The sequence below is a fragment of the Otolemur garnettii genome, unplaced genomic scaffold (assembly GCF_000181295.1).
Source record: "Otolemur garnettii isolate 467f Iridium unplaced genomic scaffold, OtoGar3 scaffold00017, whole genome shotgun sequence".
Classification (NCBI taxonomy): domain Eukaryota; kingdom Metazoa; phylum Chordata; class Mammalia; order Primates; family Galagidae; genus Otolemur; species Otolemur garnettii.
The window spans coordinates 26,956,717-26,974,214 of record NW_003852412.1 but is presented as its reverse complement, the minus strand read 5'-3'; the positions used below and the strand labels follow the sequence as shown (position 1 = coordinate 26,974,214).

The 17,498-nt window shown below is 40.4% G+C and overlaps 1 protein-coding gene across 1 annotated transcript in view; it reads left to right on the top strand.

Moving 5' to 3' along the window:
- Positions 1 to 17,276, top strand: part of FAM172A (family with sequence similarity 172 member A) — a 502,406-nt gene extending 485,130 nt beyond the window's left edge. The window contains exon 11 of the mRNA XM_003785978.3: positions 16,769 to 17,276. Within this exon, the coding sequence (XP_003786026.1) occupies positions 16,769 to 16,911 (143 nt within the window). The 3' untranslated portion in view covers positions 16,912 to 17,276. The remainder of the gene's footprint in view (positions 1 to 16,768) is intronic.
- Positions 17,277 to 17,498: the final 222 nt, after the last annotated feature.

Sequence of the window (17,498 nt, the reverse complement as noted above, 5' to 3'; positions counted from 1 at the left end):
ACGGAGCCAATGAATGATTTTTTTTAATGCATAGTTGTAATCTATTGGCTAGGATTTTACTGAGATTTCTGCATCTATATTCATTAGTGAAATTGGTCTGAAATTCTCCTTTTTAGTTGGGTCTTTTCCTGATTTTGCTATCAGGGTGATATTTGCTTTGTAGAATGTGTTGGGGATACTTCCTTCCTTCTCAATTTTTTGGAATAATTTCTGCAGTATGTGTATAAGCTCTTCTTTGAAGGTTTGATAGAATACTGCTGTGAAGCCATCTGGACCATGGCTTTATTTTGGGGGGAGTTTTTGTTTCTTCAGTCTCATTTCTTGAAATTGATCTGTTCAAGAGATCTATTTCTTCTTGATTAAGTCTGGGGAGAGATTGTGATTCCAGATATTGATCCATTTCTTCCACATTGTTTAATTTCTGGGCATAGAGTTTCTTGTAGTACTCAGAGATGATCTCTTATATCTCTGTGGCATCTGTTGTTATTTCCTCTTTCTTGTTTCTGATTAACATTATTAGAGATTTTACTTTTCAGTTTCTAGTTAATCTGGCCAAAGGTTTATCGATTTTATTTCTTTATTTGGAAAACCAACATTTTGTTTCTTTAATTTTCTGAATGATTCTTTTTATTTTCATTCATCTTCTAATTTAATTTGGTTATTTCTTTTCATCTGCTGGGTTTAGAACTAGATTGTTCTTCTTTTTCCAATTCCATATGATTGTTCATGAGTTTGCTGTTTTCTGTTTTTTGAATGCAATAAATTTCCCTCTTAATTTTGCTTTTGCTGTATCCCACAGGTTTTAGTAACTTATGTCTTAATTGTTATTATGTTTGAGGAATTTAATGATTTCCTCTTTTGTCTCTTCCTAAACCCAACTATCATTCAGCAAAAAAGGTTGTTTAATTTCTAGGTCTTTGTGTGGAGATGAACATTTTATATTCTTTTAATTTTGCTAAGGTTTGATTTGTATTCTAGGATGTGGTGGATTTTCAAGTAGATACCATGGGCTGGTAAGAAAAATGTATATTCCTTAGCTTTGGGGTGATTGTGTTCTATATATGTCTATTAATCCCATTTGTTCTAGGGTCACATTTAAGTCCTTGACATCTTTATTTAGTTTCTGTTTAGATGATCTGTCTAGTTCTATCAGAGGGGTATTAAACTCCCCAACTATTATGGTGTTATGGAATATCATATTGCTCAGACCCATCAAGATCTGTTTCATAAATCTGGGAGTATTTAAGTTAGGTGCACAAGTATTTAAAATTGAAATGTCTTCTTGTTGAATTGTTCTTTTGAATAGCATAACATGTCCCTCTTTGTCTTTCTTAACTTGTGTTGCTTTAAATCCGATTGTATCTGAAAATAAGATTGCAAACCCTCCTTTATTCTGATTTGCATTTACTTGAAACACTGTTTTATATCCCTTAACGCTGAGTCTTGATTTGTCCTTCAAGGTTAGGTGTGTCTCCTGGAGACAGCATATGGACAGTCTTTGCTTTTTTGTACAGTCAGCCAGCCTGTGCCTCTTCAGTTGTGAGTTCAGTTGGTAAGTGTGGTAGAGTTCTATATTCATCTTATTTAATGAAAGTCTGTTGTGTAGTTTTATCCTTTGCACCCTTTTGAAAGCTACATTTTGACCTTTAGCTTCTGGGTATTTACTTTGCTAGTCCATTATGGTGGTCAGTGTTGAGAATAGGTCTAAGTATTTCCTGTAGAGCTGATCTTCTTATGGCAAATTTCCTCAGTGCTTGTATATCCACAAAAGATTTAATTTCTCCATCAATTTTGAACCTTAGTTTAGCAGGATACAGAATTCTGGGCTGAAAATTGTTTTGTTTAAGAATGTTGAAGGTGGATGACCATGACCATGCTCTTAGCTGCTTGCAGAATTTTTTCTTTCATCTTGACTTTGGACAGGTTCATTACAATGTGTCTTGGAGTGGCTCTGTTTGACTTGAGTTGACCCAGGGTTCAATATCCATCTGAAAGGAGTGTGTCAGGGTCTTTATTAAATCTTGAGAAGTTTTACTTGATTTGATGATGGTCTGCAGCAGGCTTTCCATTCCTTGGGGACAATCTTCTTCCCCTTCTCTAAGCACCTGTTCTGCTTTCTTTCTTCTTTTCTGCCTATTTAACTACCTGGGTTAATGTGAAAACTTTACCCTCTAGCTCTGAGGTTCTTTCTTCTCCATCATCTAACCTATTTTTGATACTTTCTATTGCATCTTTGTATTTCCTGATTGTCTCCTTCATTTCTTTAAGCTCTGCCATATGTCTTTCATCTGACCTTTGGTACTCAAACTGTCTTTCTATTTTCTCATCCTTTCCTTTTATTGTCTTTATCATCCATATTTTAAACTCCCTTGCTGTCAAGTCCATTAATTCTTTATAGGTGGAATCTTCTGCAGTAGCTGCTCATGGTCCCTTGCAGGAGTTCCTCTTTTGTTTTTTCATGTTGCCTGAATTTTTCTGTTGGTTCCTCCTCATGTGTTCTTTCTTCTTGTTCACCTCCTCCTTTTTCCTTCTCACTGCCTCCTTTGCTTCAAACAGATGACAATATGTTACAATGTCTCCCTAGGATACCAGGTAGTGCTGTAATTTTTTTAGGAGCCAGAGAGTACAGCCAGCAACCTCTATGGGCCTTATTCCTAACTTAATTGCCTTTAGTAATCACCTGATTGTTTCTTCAGTATTCAGACCCTGCCAGGTTGGGATCTTAAAGCTCACAAGAATCCTTCAGGGGAAGTGTCACAGTGTTTCCTGACTCCAGTTCCCAGAGGGTGTGGGAGTCCCTTAGCCTGTCCCAAGAGTGGAGTTCTGATCCTGGCAGGCAGACTTAAAATGACTGTGCTTTAGGCCCCTGCTAAGATCTTCTCCTGACCTTCCCACAATGGCAGTCCCTGGGCTGCAGAGAGCTTCTCAGTATGGCTACCTTCCCAGCCACGAAACTTACAGCAAGTCTACTCCAACCAGCATTCAAATCTGGTTGCTGTAGGCTATTCAAGTCTGTCCACTTTTCCAAGCTTCCCACTGTCCACTGTTCCACTCAACATACAGCTTCCTCCAACAACTAAACTCCAAAAGGCTTCCTCTAGTCCCTGACTTCTGTGTGGGCTAGCCAATTCTTGCTGGTTGCAGTCACTTGCCTAATTCATCAGATTTCCTCCACTATGGATCATATACTGTATCCAGCTGTCCACATCCTCACTGTACTCTGTGAGCTATGACTCTGGGAAAGGTCCATGCCATGTATAGCTAGGTTCTTTCCTTTCCCCCAGTGTTCTAGTAGAACTCAGCTGAATGACCCTTCTGGTCTACCACCTGGTTCCACCCCTATCAGCTCCTTTTGTGAGGAATTTCCCTTCCTAGTCTCCAGCTGTTCTGGCATCCTCAAAATCTATCCTTGGCATCATCAGCCAATAAAACTGCAGCCTTCTACTTGGGGTTTAGCTACCCTGCACATGCAGAAAGTGTGTGCTCCTGGGTAAAGGGAGGGCCAGATCTCTCTTCAGGCTAGATTCACACCTTATGGTAGAGTAGATTTAGACAAAATTATTTAAATTTACATGGAAAGGCAAAGGATCTAGAATACTCAAAACAATTATGGGAAGAAGAATAAATATAAGGAATTAATCTACCCAATTTCAAGACATACTACTAGTAAAGATGCAGAGAAAATTGTTCACTCACATTACTGGAGGGAATATAAAATGGTACAGTGGCTCTGGAAATAGTGAGTCAGTTGCTTGAAAGAGTAAGCATGCAACTAACATATAACCTGGCAATTGCATCCCAGAAAAATGAAGACTTATATTCGCACAAAAACCTACCCATGAATATTTATCTTATTTATAGAATAAATTTTATTTATAGAAGCTTTATTCATTATATCTAAAAACCCTGGAAACATCCCAGATGTCCTTCAACAGGGAATCATTAAGGTTAAATAAACTGGGGTTACATCCATTCTGTGGAATGCCACTCAGGACTAAAGGGGAACATACTACCAATACATGGAACAACCTGGATAAATCTCCAGACAATAGCCTGAATTTGAAAAATAAAGAAAATTCTGAAAGGTTACATACTGTACATTCCATTTATGTAACATTTTTGAAATGTTACAAACATTACAGAACTAACAAAGTTATAGAAATTGACAACCGATTAGTAGTTAAAGAGGGGTTGGAGGTGGAAGAGAAGTAGATATGGCTAAAAATCAACATAATGCATCTTTGTAATAACAGAAATATTCTATATCTTGACAGACATGTCAGTATCTCAGTTACCATACTGCACTGTGGTTTTACAAGATGTTACCATTGAGAAAATTAATTAACAGAACACAAGATCTTTCTGTTATTTCTTACAATTGTATATGAATCTGCAGTTATCCAAAAAGTAAACTATAAATAGATTAATTAAATAAATGAATGACTCTAATACATGAAGTATAAATCCTCATGGAAAAAAACTTTATTAAAAGTCATTAAAGAAGATGTAAATAAATGGCAAGATATCATGTTGGTTGACTGGAAAACTCAAACACCTCCATCCACTCGGACTGCTGTGACAACACAGGCAGTCCTCAGGTCACGAATCAGAGGGGTTCTGTAGGTTTGTTATTAAGTTAAATTTGTATGTAAGTTGAAACAGGTGCATTTACCTAGTACCTGTAATAGCCTCATTCTTAAGTGTAAGTTGAAGGTCAGTCAGATGTTTGTAACTTACTGTAATAGCCCCATTCGTAAGTGTGAATTTAGTGGTACATAAGTTGGATGTTTGTAAGTCAGGGACTGCCTGTACAAAAGACTGGATGGCTTATAAACAAAAAAAACTGATTTCTCACAGCTCTGGAGGCTGGCGAGTCTGAGTTCAAGGTGCTGGCTGACTCATTGTCTGAGGAGGACCTGCTGTCTGTTCTTTTTGCTGTGTCTTCACGGGCCTCTTTATAAGGACGCTCATGCTCATTGCACTGCTGAGGTTGCCACATCGTCATGACCTAATCACCTCCAAAAGCCCCTTCTCCAAATATCACCAGTTTGTATGTTGGAAATTAGGTTTCAACATACAAATTTCGCAGGGACACATATATTCAATCCACATCATTCAGTATTTTAAATGTATCAGTTATTTCCAAATTGGCACGTGGGCTTTAATATAATTCCAAATCTCTAAGTAGCTGGGGTAATCCATGATGGCTACTGTGCTTTTAAAAGTCTGACAAAACAACAAAATATTATGCTGTAGATCACAAGTTTATACTGTAATGATTCATACATGTAATCACTGTGCTTTGTAAACTCACAAGTTTGTACTGCCACGATCTTCCATAAGCCCCCATTTCCTTAATTTCAAAATAATCACCACATAATGCAAAAATAAGTAGCAAATTCTGTTTTATGTTTTTAAGAATTTGAAATGGTTTAAGGAATGGCAATTGGGCTAGGCTCGGCAGGATAGGGAACACCTATAGAAGAGTTGAAGAGATGATCAGCCCAGGGGGAAAAAAAGGCTGGAACCAGAGCCAGAAAATGGAGGGCTTTCAACAAAATAAGGAATTTCTATTTAATTTGATATATTATGGAGAGCCATTGGACATTTTGAGGTGAGGAAGAGGTATATGACACAAATGACAGATACTTTAGAGTTTTTCAACTAAAGGGTACAAGATAAAAAGAGAAAGACCAAAAGCAGTGAAATGAGTTAGGGGGAAATTTCTGGAGTCTAAAGGATGAGTCCTTAGATCCAGATCATTCTAGATAGCAGGAGGAATAAAAAGGAGGAAAGATTAGAAAAACTCGTCTGAGGTACAATCTTCAGAACTTGTTAACTGATTGGATCAGGAGGCGCAAACCAGAGAGTGAAATCAGATAACTCAGAGGCTTTGAGTAGCAGCTAAGACAATGTTGTGCCCATTTGTGGAAATGCAGAACTCAGTAGGAAAAGCCTGCCTGCAGAGGAAGCTGCCAGCCACCTCCCCTGCTTGCAGAGACGGAATCCTGGCTGTGTGCTCCCCATCCCCACACCCAGCACCACACATGGCAGTCCTTCCCTGGGCTGAGAAACCAGAGGTATCAGCATACAGTTCAATTCCATTTTCTTAAGTACTTTCAAATATTATTGTACTCTTTCTATTGCTGCATATTACTGTATAATTGAGTGTATTTATTATATGTGAACTAGCAATAAGTGAATATTTGTACTCTGAATTGTGTAGAAGAGTGAGCTCCAGAGAATGCTGTAGAGGCAGGAATATTTGGTAAGTGGGGTCAGGAAGGGTTAAATTCTCAGTCTGCATAACCCATTCTCTACATAGCAGCCAGTGTGCTCTTAAAATGCAAGTCAGATTGTATTTGTCCGCTGCTTAAAACTCTGCAAACAGATCTCTAAATGCACTTGGAATAAAATTCCAGCCACTGCCTGCAGACCCTCACGTGGCCAAGGGGCTGCCCTCCTCTCTAAATCATCTTCTGCCACTTTTCCCTTGCTCCTATGTTCAAGTCACTCCAGTCTTTGAGTTCTTCAGCTGTGATGACTTCTTTCCAACTTCCAGCCCCTGCACTTGTCCTCCCAGATCTCTGCCAGCACCACACTGCCCCCAGACTTTCATCTGGCTCCTTGTCATTCAGGTCTCAGGTCAGAAGTCTTTATCCAGTTGAAATTGATGGCCACCTTTCCCTTCCCACTCTGTCCTCCCCTTCAGTCTCTTCACATCCCCTGTTGCATTTTCTTCTAATTCTCTGAAATTATTACGTTCATTGGTTTACTTTTTTTTCTGTCATTTCCTACTTGTGCCCTTTCTTGCTCACCACTGCATTCCTTTTTGTTTGTTTGTTTTGGTTTTGGGTTTGGGGTTTTTTTTGAGAGAGAGTCTCACTATGTTGCCTTAGGTAGAGTGCCTTGGCATCACAGTTCAGAGCAACCTCAAACTCTTGGTCTTAAGCAATTCTCTTGTCTCAGCCTCCCAAGTAGCTGGGACTACAGGCACCTGCCACAATGCCCGGCTATTTTTTGTTGTTATTATTATCATCCTTACTGAGTTCGAACCCACCAGCCCTGGTGCATGTGGCTGGTTCCCTAACCACTGAGCACAGGTGCCGAGCCACTCAATTCATTTTGTATCCCACCCTTCCCTTCCATACACAGAAAGAGAGAGGGACACAAACTGGCAGCCACAGATACCTAGCTAAACACAGAGAGGGGAGCTGGAGAAAGTGAAGCCTAACAAGATATCCATTATGTAAAATGCCTGCCTTCTTCAAGAAAGTGTATTTTCCAGTGAAGGAACCTGGGGCTCAGCACCCCACTCAGCTCCCTTCACCACTACCCCAGTGTGGCAGTCTCGTGCTTTTTATTTTTTGAAAAATAATGTTCTCCTTAGAAGCTCTAGAATTCATTTTTAAGTGAATTTTAGTGGTTATATTTTATTTCTTAAAGGCACATTATTTTTCAGCACTCTGATTTCTCTGATTCTTTATAACTTTCTAAAAATAACACTGGTGAGCTCCTAAGTTCATTAGCTAATCCCAGTGGGACTCAATAATGCATATTACAGACCTCCTGATTTTTATATATTAGATTTTCTCAAGAATTCCCTTACCTGTTATTATCAACATAGCTATATTGACAGGGTCTTCATTACTTCCTAATTGCCCATACTACTTTTTCTTGTTAAAGATCAATTTTGAAAATCGACTCTTCTCATTTTGGAAATATCACAGGCAGATTATCGTGTTAATATTAATGTGTTTTATATCTCTCTAGTTTCTTTCCCCCCCTTTCTCATAGGAACTTACGGGTATATTTAATACCTTGTGCTTGAAAAATGCTTTTATTGGGGTCGAGAACAGGCAGGCAGAGAGAGAAGGGGCACCTGCCTGGCTTTTACTCTCTGAAACAAAGATATGAAAAATGATCTTCCATATTTAAAAGTGACTTTGTGAATAGTGATATCCCCTCATCTAAACCAGACCCTACCATGTAAATTAAGCTTAGGTTGTGGAAAGTACAGGCATACCTCATTTTATTGCACTTCAATTTATTTCATTACACAGATTCTGCATTTTTTACAAATTGAAGTCTTGTGGCAACCCTTCCATTTTCCAAAAAACTGCATGTGCTCACTTTGTGTCTGCGTGTCATACTTTGGTGATTCTCACTGTATTTCCAGCTTTTCCTTATTGTATCTGTTAGGGTGATCTGTGGCCTGTGATCTTTGATGTTACTACTAACATGGTTTCAGGGCTCTGTGAGCTACACCCACAGAGATGAGAGCCGCGCCCACAGAGACGAGAGCCACACCCACAGAGATGACGAAGGCAATGTTGTGTCTTCTGACTGCTCTACCAGCCTATTGTTTTCTCTGCCTCTTTTCTGGCCTCCTTATTCCCTGAGACACAACAATATTGAATTAGGAAAATCAATAACCCTACAATGGCCTTTAAGTGTTCAAGTAAAAGTAAGATCTCATGTCTCTCACTTTAAATCAAGAGCTAGGAATGATTAAGATTAGTGAGACAGATATTTCAAAAGCTGACAGAGACTGCAAGCCAGGCCTCTTGTACCAGTTAGACAGGCTGTGAAAGCAGAACAGCCTTATTGCTGGTAGTGGGAAAGTGGTCGCAAAGGATCAAACCAATACAACCTTGCCTTAAGCCAAAGACTAATCCAGAGCAAAGCCCTGAGTCTCTCCAATTCTGTGAAGGCTGAGAGAGGTGAGAAAGCTTCACAGGGAAAGTGTGAAAGTAGCTGAGGTTGATTGAGAGGCTTAAGGAAAGAAGCCACCTTCCTAACATAAAAGGTGAAGCAGCAAGCACTGACATAGAAGCTGCAGCAAGTTATCCAGAAGATCCCACTAAGATCATTGATGAAGGTGGCCACACTAAGTAGATTTTCCCTAGAGACAAAGCAGTCTTCTTTTGGAAGAAGATGCCGTCTAGAATTTCATAGCTAGAGAGAGAAGTCAGTCCCTGGCTTGAAACCTTCAGAGACAGGCTGACTGTCTTATTAGGGGCTAATGCAGTTGGTGACTTTAAGTTGAAACCAATGCTTATTTACCATTCCAAAACTCCTAAGGCCCTTAAAAAGGGTGCTAAATCTGGATGTGGTAGTTCACACCTGTAATCCAAGCACTTTGGGAGACCAAAGCTAGAGGCTAACTTGAGTCCAGGAGTTCAATTCCAGCTTGAGGAGCATAGCAAGAACTCATCTCCTCAAAATGAAACGAAAAATAAACAAAAAATTGATAGATCTACTCTGCCTATGCTCTATGAATGGAAGAACAAAGCAGCGTGCTTTACAGAATACAGGCTGTCCTAGGTATTGGTGAGTACTTTTCTGAGAACATATTTAGGTAAGATTTGTCTGTAACTTGGACCCCAAATTATAGTTGAGGAACAGTAATAATAATAATAACAACAATACTATAATGGCTCATCTGTGATAATAATATAGTGTACTATTGTAGCAATAAAAATAATGATACCACTGTACTGTAATAAGTTATAGAAACTATTATGCACATTAATTCAAATAAACAACATAAAAACAAACTCATACAAAAGGCTTAAATAGAAGTTTGAAAAGAGAATTATTAAAAGTTAACACCTAACGTTGCTTCAGCACTAGACTAATAGAAATGTTACACTTATTTTGATCTTCTAACTAAATCAATAATAACCTTTCCATTTCAATGATTAATCAGCTATGCTGCTTAGTGATGGTTGATGCCTTCACTGGAGCACTGCCTTTCACATGTGTCATTATTCTCACTTCAGTTTTTAGAATCCTTCCGACAGTCCAGCAACTGAAGCCTCGTGCTTTCCCAATGAATCATGGCATCTGCCCTTTCTCCAAATGCTTGTTTCTACTTTTGTTTCCATTGTAATCACCTTTCTCTTCCTGCAGGCTCACTGAGACTTGCATTGGACTTTTGCTTTGGAGGCACGTCTTGTTAGGAGCTGTCTTGTTAAGGGTAAACACTGACTCACAAATCAGATTACAAAGTTAAGATTTAGGCCGGCCAGGGTGGCTCACACCTGTAATCCTAGCACTCAGGGAGGCGGAGGCAGGTGGAGTGCCTGAGCTCACAGGTTAATTATTTAATTATAAATTATCTGTATGGGAGCTTTGGAAGCCCTTCTGACTTTGAGGGGTCCAAGACATCAGAGGAAGTAACTGAATATATGGTGTAAATAGAAAGAGAACTGGAATCAGAATTGGAGCCTGAAAACGTGACTGAATTTTTGCAATCTCATGATAAAACTTGACTGGATGAGGAATTTGCTTCTTAAGGATGAACAAAGGATTCTACTACTGGTAAAGATGCTGTGAATATTGCATTATTGTTGTAAACAACAAAGGATTTAGAATATTCCATAAGTAGGTGATAAAGCAGTGGCAGGGTTTGAGAAGATTGACTTCAATTTTGATAGAAGTTCCACTGTAGGTCAGTTCATGTATCACATGCTACAGAGAAATCTTTTATGAAAGGAAGCATCAGATGATGCAACAAACTTAACTGTTGTCTTATTTTAAGAAAGTGCCACACCCATCTAAACCTTGGACACCCACCACACTGATCAGTCAGCAGCCATCGACATCAAAGCTACAGATCACTACTCACTGAAGGCTTAGTTGATCATTAGCATTTTTTAACAAAGTATCTTTAATTAAAGTAGGAATATTGTGGGGGAGTTTTGTTTTTTGTTTTTTTCTTTTGGCATCACAGCTCACAGCAACCTCAAACTCTTGGGCTTAAGCAATTCTCTTGCTTCAGCCACCCAAGTAGCTGGGACCACAGGTACCCACAACGCCTGGCTATTTTTCATTGTGGTTTGGCTGGGGCCACATTTGAACCTTCCACCTTCAGTATGTGGGGCCAATGCCCTACTCACTGAGCCATGGGCGCCACCCCTATAAACCTAACTTATGTGCACTAGGAAACCAAAAAAATTGTATGGCTCACCTTACTGTGGTATTTTTATTGGGGTAGTCTGAAACAAAACCTGTAACATCTTTTAGGTATGCCTGTATTTCATGACCTTTTTGTGGTCTGCAGATAAAGTGATTTTCAGTAATTAGAATAGTGAATAGGAGGCCAAGAAATTCTTCTAAATTATCTTTTTGGTGATGATTTACTCCAAACGTGCACATAGTGTTCACTGTTCATCAGCCTGTCTTCTATTCACCAGCTAGTCTTCTCTCTGGCAAATCCGATTTGTTTGTGTGTGTGATGTCATTTGAAGAATGATTATTTGACTTCTCATATAATTTTTCACCGTATTAAGGGATTATTGGAGAGGTACATAACCCATTTCTTTATTTTGAAAATATTCTATTTGCAGAAATTACATTTACATGCAACATCTTAAGCCATCTACTGCATAAAACGAAGTATAGCTTCAGAGTGGTATACATTTGCTAAAGTAAACATCCAGATTTTAGCTGCTAACTCAGTTGCATATATTGGCACAATTTTTGCCCCCTCCCCCAAAAAAACTTTAAGCACTAACTCAAGTGAAGAAGAGTGTGGACAAGGCGGACTTATAAGAAACACCTGAGGGCTAGGCGAGAGGGCTCACGCCTGTAATCTTAGCACTCTGGAAGGCCGAGGTAGGTGGATTGCCTGAGTTCACGAGCTGGAAACCAGCCTGAGCAAGAGCAAGACCCGTTTCTAAAACAGCTGGGCACTGTGGCAGGCACCTGTAGTCCCAGCTACTTGGGAGGCTGAGGCAAGAGAATCACTTGAGCCCAAGAGTTTGAGGTTGCTGTGAGCTGTGATGCTACAGCACTCTACCCAGGGTGACAAACTGAGACTCTAACAAAAAAAGAAAGAAAGAAAGAAAGAAAGAAAGAAAGAAAGAAAGAAAGAAAGAAAGAAAGAAAGAAAGAAAGAAGTCTCAGAGTGTTCTTATAAGAAAGGACGTAGATAAGGCAGAGAAGATATTTAATGTTTTCATCTCTCTTATCCTATTCTTTGAGCATTTTACCGCCAGCACAATTTTCAACCATTCTTTGTTTAATTTCTAAATGCTATTACATGAATATAGCCTCCTCCTTTGTCAGTTCCATTATAAGACACTTTTTCTTAAATATAAAGTCTTTTGGGAAAACAAATGACACATTTTAGCAATTTGATCTTTCCCATATGATTTATAATCTCATCCTTCATACTTAAAGTTTCTAATTCTTTTGACCAATTTGTACTATCTTTACTGCTTGAAATTTACTAAAGTTCATTTTCTTTTTTCTTTTTGTTTTTGTTTGAGACAGTTTCACTTTCTAGTCCCCAGTAGCATGTATTGGGGTCATAGCTCATAGCAACCTCAAACTCTTGGGCTCAAAAGATCCTCTTGCCTTAGCCTCCTGAGTAGCTAGGGCTAAAGGCGTGTGCCCTAATGCTCGGCTATTTTTAGAGACAGGGTCTTGCTCTTGCTCAGACTGTTCTCAAACTCCTGAGCTCAAGCAGTCCACCCACCTCGGCCTCCCACAGTGCTGGGATTACAGGTATGAGGCACTGCACCTGGTCTATATAGTTCATGTTCTAAAACAAGTGATGGTAAGATGAATATGCAGTGTTGTATTTCAATTTGAAGATCTCCTGGCTTGTGGTTATTTTTTAATAAACATAATTGACAAATAGGATTTGCAGATGAAACGTAAGAAAAAGGAAAAATAAGTATTTTCTGCCCTGGATAAGAATAAAAGAGATAGCTAGAGAAAGTAGGATTCAGATTATTGGGAGAATTAGTCTCTAGTGTAATAAAAAACAAATATTCGTAGTCATTTTTATTTAAGCTGACCGTTGATTACCTCCTATTATAACAAATATTAGGCAGTGCTTTTACTATCCTGAAATAATTTTTAGAGATAACATAATTTACCTAATTACAAGATTGTTAAATCATTGTAATGCTCTAGTTAACATATAGGAGGAATAAAAAGTAATTCATAATAAAAATAATATGCATTTCAATATTGAAAGTGCTCCGGCAAATCTCCCTGAGAAGGCTGATAAAGTAGTCTGATACTTGGTGCTGTGCATGTAGAATCATCGTGAGTCTGACAGCTACAAAATACAGGCTGATAAAGGTGTGCTTACTGGCAACTCCAGTACCACGTGCCAGCTAAAAGCACTCTTGGTAATATTCTGCAAACAGTACACAGTTGCATTCCTGCAGAATTCAGTGTATATTAAAATCATGCAAAAGTACCTTTATAAAACAGATTTAAAGTCTAAGCCCATAAAATTATAAACAAGTTTTTGCAACACATGAATAGCTATGGAACATTTAAAAACCACGTGGGATGCAGAACAATTCCTCATTATGCTGTGTTGCCTGCAATTACAGGCTGTCCACCACCCTGACCTCCCACTAAATGCCAGTAGCACTTTCCAATCATCTTAACCACCAAAAATATCCCCCACAAATACCCAAAATGCCTCTAGAGGCTACCACTGTCTTCATTAAAAACCACTGATTGAGGGTGAGCAAAGGTACTTTTTTATAATGAAGCACCATCATCCTTTGCATTTTACTTTTATACTGAATTGATTCTATCAGTTAGGAAAACTGAATTCACCCCAAAGGTGAATTATCCAGTTAGAACATACTTGCCAATCCAAAAGGATATAGAAATATTTCCTAGAGCACTTGGCAGATATTAAATGTGGAAAAATCCTTTACTCTTTACATTGTGTGAACCTCTGTGGATTAGGAAAATGGGGTTTGAAAAGTAAAGGAAAGTTCACACTCTCTAAAATGGTAAACTTTTGATAAGGGTAAAGCTGTGGTAGTGAAAAGACCAGGCCCTGATTATAAAACCGTGTTTATCTCCTTCAAATAACATGGTTAGTGCTAAATGGACTAGTTTCCCTGTTACCTACCTGTATGTTGTTGCAGTTTATGACTGTAAATGGCTGCCTTCTTGATTAACCTAAATTTTTCACCTTTTATATACTTTTAGGAGTAAGTAATTTAATGGCCTACTGTTTCTACAATGATGGCATGAAAAGCACCTCTGTTAACCTCCCTGAAGTGATACATATTTTAAGTACCAGAAAGCTGCTCTCAGAAGTTTCCATTCACTAACCATTGTCATGGGTAGATTTTCATTCAACTTTAGCCTCAAATTTTTGAATATGGCTTGAAACGTGTATGTGCCCCACACAGACAGGCAATTATCCAACTTCCAAAAGCTATTTTTAAAATTACACTCCTAAATTGCAAGAGTAAATGTTGAGTGCCAGTTCAGGTACTCACTTATTTCAGGGACTTTGCTCTTTTCAACTCAGAACTAATAAAGGAGGGCGTCATCATAAGCTAAAACCAAAAAGCTTCTGTAGTGGTTTTTATCACCAGGGAAATTTGTTCATCCTTCAGAAAGATTGTCACCAGGAAAGAAGAAATAAAGGAGTTAAAATTGCTTCAGACCACTGACTCCTTAAGTCCCTCTAGATTCATAGATTGAATTGGTTTTCAAGGGGTAGGAGGAATTATGAGAGGAATTCCCTGAGAAAGCTTACAAATTGATCATAGCCTTGGTAACACTAGTAGGTGTAAGTGTGATCACTATGGAGTAAATGCCAAATGTGGCTGGAAGCTTGGGAAATGGGAAATAGGAAGGAAAAGAGACAATTAACACCTTTTTTTTTTTCTGGCTTATTGTGTTTGTGGGTGGGTGTACCATGTAGTATGCATCTGCGAATGTTCTTTCAAAAAGAAAGAATACAATCTATTTGAAAATATTTTATCATTTAAGTACAATTTAGTAATTATTATTGTACTGAAAACTAGGCAAGCACTGTAGAAACAGAGCTAGGCATTTCATAAACCTATCCAGAAATTGGTCCCCATTTTAGATATACCCACAAAATAATCATTTAAGGTAGGCATATTTGAACATATGTAGAACTGCTCACATAGGATTGGAGAATGTAAATCCCTCCAAAGTAAAAAAAAAATCATTTAAGATTGTCACTTGAGTAAATAGGTCAAAATTAGAATGATAAAAATCTAGTTGTTATATACATATGTTAAGGAACTTGAGGTATAACACACCTATTGATACAGGCCAGCATAGATATAATTTTTCCCCAAGAATTCTAGTAAGAATTGTCAAAATTCAGTTATTACTGTAGGATTAACCAGGATAAACCTATACTCATCCCTCCTTCCCATTGAATCACAATGAATTTTGCCCAAAATAAGTAAGCAAATCGATAAATGACCTTATTTTTTAGTTTGAAGATAGTAGTAGGAGGGATATTTTTCAAGGATATAGTTCAATACTGGATCTTAGTTTCAAATGCGGTTCGTAAGGCCCATCTGCAGAGGAGGGGAGGATAGGGAGCATCCTTGTGAGAGCACCTATATAAAGAGAGGGACTCTGGGGCCAGCTCCTATCGCTGAGTCACATGCACAGACTGTAGCTTTCTGCTCTCTTGGCCGACTGCAGCCATAGCATCCTTATTGTTGTACTCCCAGATTGTGATACTGTCACAAAACTGTTGCTAGGCAACAAATGTGGTTACCAGGTCTCAGCGAATAGCTGAAGGGGAAAGCAAAGTGTTGCACCATTGTAGAGTAACCATAGCAATGACCTACTATTACAGACTAAAGAATTATCATTAACAATGTTAAAGTATCAGACAGTGGCCTGAATCCGGAGACTTCCAAGCAGTATCCTTCTGCATAATTGAGTGACCTAACAAGAGATTTCAGGCTGTTTCAAAGCTATTCACTCATTATTTCTATGGAAGAGCCTTTTAATTATTGTTTCAATTTTTAAAATTGTTCAGTTATGAAGCTTCTGGTAAAATGCTCTAGGCCATCACAAGGAGTGAAAAATAGATGAATCTCATCTGTTCTTATGTCTACATGAGTATTACTTGCTGCTTTTGTTAAACTACAGGTAGATTTGTTTGGAAGAACACTGTATTAAATCGAAGTCACAGAAAGAAGCTATATAGTAAAACAACCCCATAAATTGACAATTACTTGTATTTTCCAAGTTGAATTCCTCCTGACAAAATGGGAGGCCCAGATGCTCTTTTAGTAGTCACAGCTTTGAATCATTTTTTTAGCTTTTCTAAATTCCCCCCAAAACCTGTAAAAATGTCGCCCGTTTGGAGACTTCCAGGCATAATCTCTTTTGAATCTGGTCCTTCGTTAAGCATCCCGGATGATTTGGTCCTGGTGACCTCACTGAGGTAATCATGTCTAAAGCACAGCTTACGGAGAGGCGAGGAAAACCTTTCCCCCCTTGGGAGGCAGGGAAATCGAGCGCTGCGGGTGGGGGACGCGGGTCCCGCGCACAGGGAGACCAATCCCCGCGCGCATCGGGGCCGGGTGTGGGTGGTCTCCTGGCAGGAGAGGGCGTGGCCCCAGCGCCGCGCGCCCCCATTGGCCCGGAAGGGCTGAGGCCCCGGGGCGCCCCGCAGCTTCTCGGGCGCCCTGCGGGACGTGGCCTGGCCGTATCCCCGCGCTGGTAGCGTGACCGTGACTCGGGCCGGCGGCCTCCCTGGGGACGTGGCGGGGTCCGCGCTCCCCTACGACTGGGGGGGGTCAAAAGAACCCTGGGGCGGAGGCGGGCCCTGGGGAGGCTGCGAGCAGGCCGCCCGGCCACCCCGCGCTGCGAGCTCGCCAGGGGCGGGGACACGGACGGCCCTGAGCCGCGGCTCAGCCGTCGCTGCCCGCACCTGCGCGGGGCCCGGAGCGAAGCCACCTGGTAACCGAATCTGTGGGTTTCTTTGCAGGCACCGAGCGTCACGAGCTAACTTCCTGGAAGAGCTTCCCGTCTATTTTCAAATTCTTTACCGAAGCCTCAGAGGCCAAGACCAGTTCCCTGAAGCCGAGTCTGACGCGACGCTCCCACCGCCTAAAGCACGAAGAGCTGTAAGGAGGGCGGGCGGGGGCGCCGGGCCGCGCCCTGCCGGCGTCCGCGCCTCCCCGCCGCTCGGCGAGCAGACTCCCGGCCCTCATTAGATTGTTTTCTTCCTAGAGCACAGGGTCGGGATATATACATCTAAATAGCGTTTTGCATTATTTCTAGATGAGTGCAACTGTCAAAGCAATATGGGTTCACTGGTCGCGCTTCCTGCGGGCTGCGCTCGGCCCGGCTGCCCGTCAGCGCGCAGATTAAGGCTGACAGCGCCCTGCCCGGCGCGGCTCGCGCGGCTCTAATTGCTCGGACGGAGCCCGCGCTGGCGCGGAGGGGCGCGCGGTGTCCGCGCGGTCCTGCCGCCCGCCGTGACGCAGCGCCGCCCCCCAATCATGTTCACTCCTCCCCCGAACAGAAGCAAACTCACTCTAGACTTCAGACTCTTTTTTACTAGGTTTTTTCCTGAGGGCGTCTTATGTCTCTCTCGTTTCTGAGGAAATTTCTCTCCGACACTCACGGAAAAGTCAAATTTAATTCAGTACATGAACGCCACAACGTACTACGGAGTTTGGGGAGTGCAGGTTCTCTCCTTAAGGATCCGTTTT